Source organism: Branchiostoma belcheri, unplaced genomic scaffold (assembly GCF_001625305.1).
Source record: "Branchiostoma belcheri isolate BF01 breed outbred unplaced genomic scaffold, Haploidv18h27 scaffold10, whole genome shotgun sequence".
Lineage (NCBI taxonomy): Eukaryota > Metazoa > Chordata > Leptocardii > Amphioxiformes > Branchiostomatidae > Branchiostoma > Branchiostoma belcheri.
The window spans coordinates 3,324,408-3,329,877 of record NW_017802380.1 but is presented as its reverse complement, the minus strand read 5'-3'; the positions used below and the strand labels follow the sequence as shown (position 1 = coordinate 3,329,877).

The window sequence follows — 5,470 nt, the reverse complement described above, 5'->3', positions numbered from 1 at the left end:
ACCTGGCTAAAGCTGGCTTCTTCTACACAAGTAAGTATTACATGGTACAAAGCTATTGTGATACATAGGTTATTGTTGTCTTCAAAAGCTGTAATCTACTAGAAGTGGCCTGGTCACACAATAGTGCCCCTTTGTATGGTTCTTCAATGTAGTTTGAAGGTAGCATAATGTCAAATAGATGTACATGTGTACTAAATATACCTAGATATGACTTAGTGAAAAGAAATGATGTCATGATATATTTTACCCTTACCAGCTGCAGCAGTTTGTTATTTCCAGGTTTTGATAATTGTTTATTACTCAAGATTATCAACCTCTTTCTGACCTTCCACAAACCTTCCTGTTCATACTTCAGTGGTTGCTGACAACGTGAAGTGCTTCTACTGCGACGGTGGGCTGCGGAACTGGGAGCCTGGTGATGAGCCGTGGACGGAGCACGCCAAGTGGTTCCCTCGGTGCGAGTTCCTGCTGCAGCAGAGAGGGGATGACTACGTACAGGGAGTACAGGCTCGCTTCCCTAACCTCCATGCACAGCAACAGGTACAGGTACATGTGTGCAGAGTTCTCCTCCTTTGGTTTGATCTAGTCTACTGGATTGTTGTTAAAGATAAAGGACCCTGTTAGATGTGTGCCGTGCATGTGTGCACTTCCTTTGGTTTGATCTTGTCTACTGGAGAGATGTTACAGCTCTTGGGTTGACAGCAGTTGGAGAAAACCCTGTCCAATCTGTCAGCCAAGTTTATGATGTGTGCCTAGTTCTCTTCCTTTGGTTTGGTTTGGTTCACATAGAAGCTTGTGCTCTTCTGGAACAGTTGTTAAAGGTCTTGAGTTGACAGCAGTTGGGGAAAAAGACCCTGCCCAATCTGTCAGCCAGATTTGATAATCAATTATAAGATGTGTGCAGAGTTTTCTTCCATTGGTTTGGTTTGGTCTCCTGAAATGCTGTTCTTGGAGCTCTTAGTTGTAGGTTGACTGGTTGAGTTTGCACAAATATTAAAGATCTTGATGCATACAGCATGGAAAAAAGGCCCTGTCCAATCTGTCAGCCAAAGGTAGTTAGGTGCAGATTTCTCTTTGGTTTGATTTAGTCTAGAGTGCTGTTCTGGAAATTGTAAATTGTAGGTTGGCTGGTTGAGAGTGGACAGATATTAAGGCTGGAGCAACAAGGAACCCCCAGTTACCTGTTTCTATGTCAGCTAACATGGAACATTGTCTGTTTTGTTCTGTAGATACTGCAGCAGCACATGAGACCACCAGATGAAGCAGGCACTGGTAAGTACTGGTAATTGTACATCGTCTTCATGAATAACAGCAAGGAAAGTGTTATTTAAAATTCCTTGAAATATGTATGTAACAGATATTGGCAACACTTTTGAAGAAAATAAATGTGAACAATTTAATGACAGTGCCAGTTCTGTTGTAAAATGTAGTGCAAAGTTTTGCAAAGTTCAGCAGTCGACCTGTTACACTGCCAAATTTGCATATACTATGCCAGAGCCATCCCTGAGTCCCTCACTGAAATTCTTCAAGAGCAAATTGTCATGTGTAGTCCAGATGCTGTGCCAAGACTGAATCTGAACTTGAACTTTTTTAGGCCGGCCAGCTCCGCGACCGCAGACCTCCCAGAGCAGCCTGGCTGTGGAGATGCAGAGTCAGGTCAGTGTTCAAAATACCCATCAGCATTTTGCAGAGTCTCAGATTTACAATATTGTGGAAGAAAAATGCTGCAATTTTGCATTATTAGGTTGAGAAGGTTGTAGTATGGAGGCTTGTGTATTTGCAGAAAGTGTTTCCAAATTGCAGATCAAAATTTTGACTCATCTGCAATATTGCAGAACATACATTGTATTGCAAAGAAGTATTTCTACCACTGCAGGTTGTGTCAGGTGTGCTGGAGATGGGCTTCGACCCAAACATAGTCCGGAACGCCGTACAGCAGCACCTGCGGGAACACGGCAGTGGCTTCACGTCCGCGCACGAGCTGGTCGTCGCCGTGCTGGACCTGGAGGAGGAGGAGGAGAGGATGGAGCATTCAGGGTCATCCCAGATGGGGAAAGGGGCTGGACCAGGGGAGGGGGCGTCACAGAAGCTGAAGGAGTTGGAACAGCCGGCTGCAACAACAACCACATCTGCTTCTGCTGCTGCTGCAGGGGCCAGTGGGACAGAGGAACCACAACCAGGAACAAGTGCACCCATGGAGGAACCAGCCGCTGCTGCTTCAGGTAAGGTGCTGATGAAATCAGTCAAGTTTTCTTCTCGGATCAGATTCATAATTTGTATGACAAAAGTCTTTCACATGCTGCTTCCAAAGTTTGTAGTTTTTAATCTGCCATGATTGTGTGGGTATTATTATGATGAAATTTGAAATAAAGTCATTAGCCTTTTAGCTGAATATGACTCATCAAACACGCATTATCAAACATGCCTCACAAGCTTCAAACATCAACTATACCTCCTCCAATGGTGACCTTTGACCCATTAAATATGTCAATTATGGCCGACAAATCGGCCGATGGACATTAACAGGAGAAACAACCAAATTTTCTTTTGGCTGTTGCATTGTTGGCCAGATGTTTCCATGGCAACCACATATCTATCCTCTGTGCAGCCTTAGGCCACACTGACTTAATTTTATGGATGACATCCGCGCGCGCATTGATTTTCGCCTGTCGCCCTCAAAAAAANAAAAAAAAAAGATCACGTCCACCGAGGATCTGGCCTGGCTCTAGGCATGGTAGTCAGCGACAAAACAGAGCCGAGCACCCAGGCTATCGAATTCGAAGTTCCGCGACTCAAGTACTCAGTACATAAGTACAGTACCGATTCATAAATACCGCAAAAAGCAAGCATGTCGTACACGTTGCTAAGTACTGCCACATATTCACAATACCAGCTTTGTATTCCTGTGGTTTAGTAGCATTTTTATTTTTGGCCGGAATTTTTTTTATTTGCCCGCGCGCACTAGTTTGGTGGTCTTTAGAGGATGTCATCCATAAAATTAAATCGGTGTGGCCTTACTTTCACTTTCTTTTTTTTTAAACAATACATTTCTGATCATCTACTACTCTTGCTCTACAGGAGAAGGCAACAGTCTTGAACAGTTGCAGAAGGAACTGGATAAGTACAAGGATGAGAGAACGTGTAAGATCTGCATGGATGCTGAGGTTAACATAGTTTTTATCCCGTGTGGGCACCTGGCGGTCTGTGCCAACTGTGCAGCCAGCGTACGCAGGTGCCCCATTTGTAGGGCTAGCATTCGTGGCACTGTCCGCACGTACATGTCTTAGGTTGAAATTCAACTTCAAACACTAGTTCAGTTTAGGTTGCTGGTTATTGTTTATGGTTATTAATTTGTTACAGTTTTTGAACTGTGAAAAAATAATAAAAACAAAAATATACAGAAAACAACAATAATCATATAAACAATAACAACATCCTAACTTAAGTCTTATACATATCAAATCCAGCACATGCACAGAGACCTACATGTAGTCAGGCAGATATGCTTCTAAGATATACTTAACCAGGATGAAGAAGAAAACAGGAAGCTGATATCTTGTTTGGAACCCTTTACTGTGTTTTCATGTTGAACTGTATTCATCCTAATCCCTACATGTCTTGTGAACAAATTGAAGAAACTTAGTTTATATGAAAAGGGAAGGTAGCCAAATATTTCCAATCTATCACATATGTAGTACTCACAGCAATTACTTTCAACCTCTGTTATGTTACCACACGCTATACTTAAGATTACTAGTCTTATTTTGAAAACAACAAGAAATTAATCATGTAATGTACAGTACAATGGAAATGTTTGAAGTTAAGTCCAAGTTGAAATACATTGTACAGGCATTTCTTGCATTTGGCTTTACAGATATTTACAGTTGAATGTTTGAGTTATTGTTCTTGCCTTCTGTATGTACATAATATAAGTGATAACAACTACATGTATACAAATATTAAAATCTACTCTCAGATTGTTGAAAATTTTTCAAGTTCTGTAATTGTAATTAAACTTACATGCATAAAATGAGTAAAATAAAACAAAAAGTTGCAGCAAATTCTGACTGACAATTTCCGTATGAAATTTCCTAGATTTCATAATTTTAGTTTTTGTTCTTTCAGAACATTGATCAATATAATTCATCATTTTTGCAATATCAATAATTTCTTACCCCTATTTTCTTGATTTACTCTAAAACTTGGAACATGTAAATATGTAAACTTTAAATCAGTCAGTCCACAATAAGCCACAAAGTCCACAGGAAAGCTTAACGTACTGCTTAATAGAGGTCATTTATCTAAAACTATTCGCAAAACATAAATGTACAATGAATAAAAGGACTACCAAAAATACTGGTACAACTTTTGCTTTCTTTGTACAAGTAGAAAAGTAGTGACAGATGAGTTTGGTAGACATATGTTTTTGTTGATATGCATTAAAATATAACCTTATCTGTGATATTTATTTTGATATTGACAAGTTTATTGGACAACAATTGTATAGGGCAGCTTCTATTTTAGAGGACTTAACTGCTCTATAAAAGACCAGGATAAAAATATATACCTGAACGTCTTCATGCATGTGTACATAAATCCTTCGGCTGAGTTTTTCTAGATGTAAATGGACGAACAATCTTGCACGTTGTATGCTCCAAGGGCTTGTTCAGTTGTGACTCCGTTCTCAGCAAAGTCTGTGGTGGAATGATGGTAGCACTCAATGTTGTAACGCCCAGGAACCTCAGTGTTTTGGTGAATAGGCTTCCCTTGCACCTCACTGACATCATAGGCAATGGTTCCCATAAAACGATGGTAACGTCCATAGTCATAGTGTCCAGGTACTTCTGTGTTTTGCCGGAGAGGCCTCCCTTGCACGTCACCGACGCCAAAGTCCGTCGTGCCGAAACACCCATGGTTATAATGTCGAGGTTCTGTGTTTTGACGGATTGGCCTCCTTTGCACCTCACTGACACCATAGGCTACACTACCCATACTAGTGGGATGATAACGCTCAATGCTGTAATGCCCAGGCACTTCGGTGTTTTGACAGACAGCCATCCTTCTTTGCTTATCTCACTGAGATTACAGGCAACCTAGCAAATTTGAGGAAAATGTCAAAAGAATACATGCGAGGTGCTATAACGTCAAATGCACATGTACGGGTGGAATATAAAGCGGTAACTTGCTGTCGGTCACATTATACTTGGCGAGAACTTGGATTTAGAACTTGGCATGGAACGAAACTTGAATGTGTAGTTAAACAGAACTCACCTGTGCGCCGTGGAGGTGCTTTAGCCGCTGCCGCACTTGTTGAAAATTAAGTTGCATAGGATAATACGGATGTCAGTATTGTTGGAAATACTAGTAATAGCATGGTATAGTCTAGGTTGTCTTTCTATTGCAACGCACACCCGTGGACCTGGTGAATAATCAGAGTCATTCAGACTCAAAGATACAATATAGTGAACGT

The 5,470-nt window shown here is 41.0% G+C and overlaps 1 protein-coding gene across 1 annotated transcript; it reads left to right on the top strand.

The window, feature by feature from the left end:
• The first annotated feature begins 6 nt into the window (after positions 1-6).
• LOC109471010 (baculoviral IAP repeat-containing protein 3-like) lies at positions 7-4,351 on the top strand. Its single transcript, XM_019770159.1, has 6 exons — positions 7-30; positions 356-540; positions 1,230-1,272; positions 1,595-1,656; positions 1,877-2,222; positions 3,079-4,351. Coding segments are annotated over exons 1-6 (846 nt in total). The 5' UTR covers positions 7-29; the 3' UTR covers positions 3,288-4,351.
• The last annotated feature ends 1,119 nt before the right edge of the window (positions 4,352-5,470 follow it).

Coding starts and splice junctions, on each gene's coding strand:
- LOC109471010 (XM_019770159.1), top strand. Junction 541..1,229: donor ACCTCCATGCACAGCAACAG/GTACAGGTACAT, acceptor TTTGTTCTGTAG/ATACTGCAGCAGCACATGAG. Junction 2,223..3,078: donor ACCAGCCGCTGCTGCTTCAG/GTAAGGTGCTGA, acceptor CTTGCTCTACAG/GAGAAGGCAACAGTCTTGAA.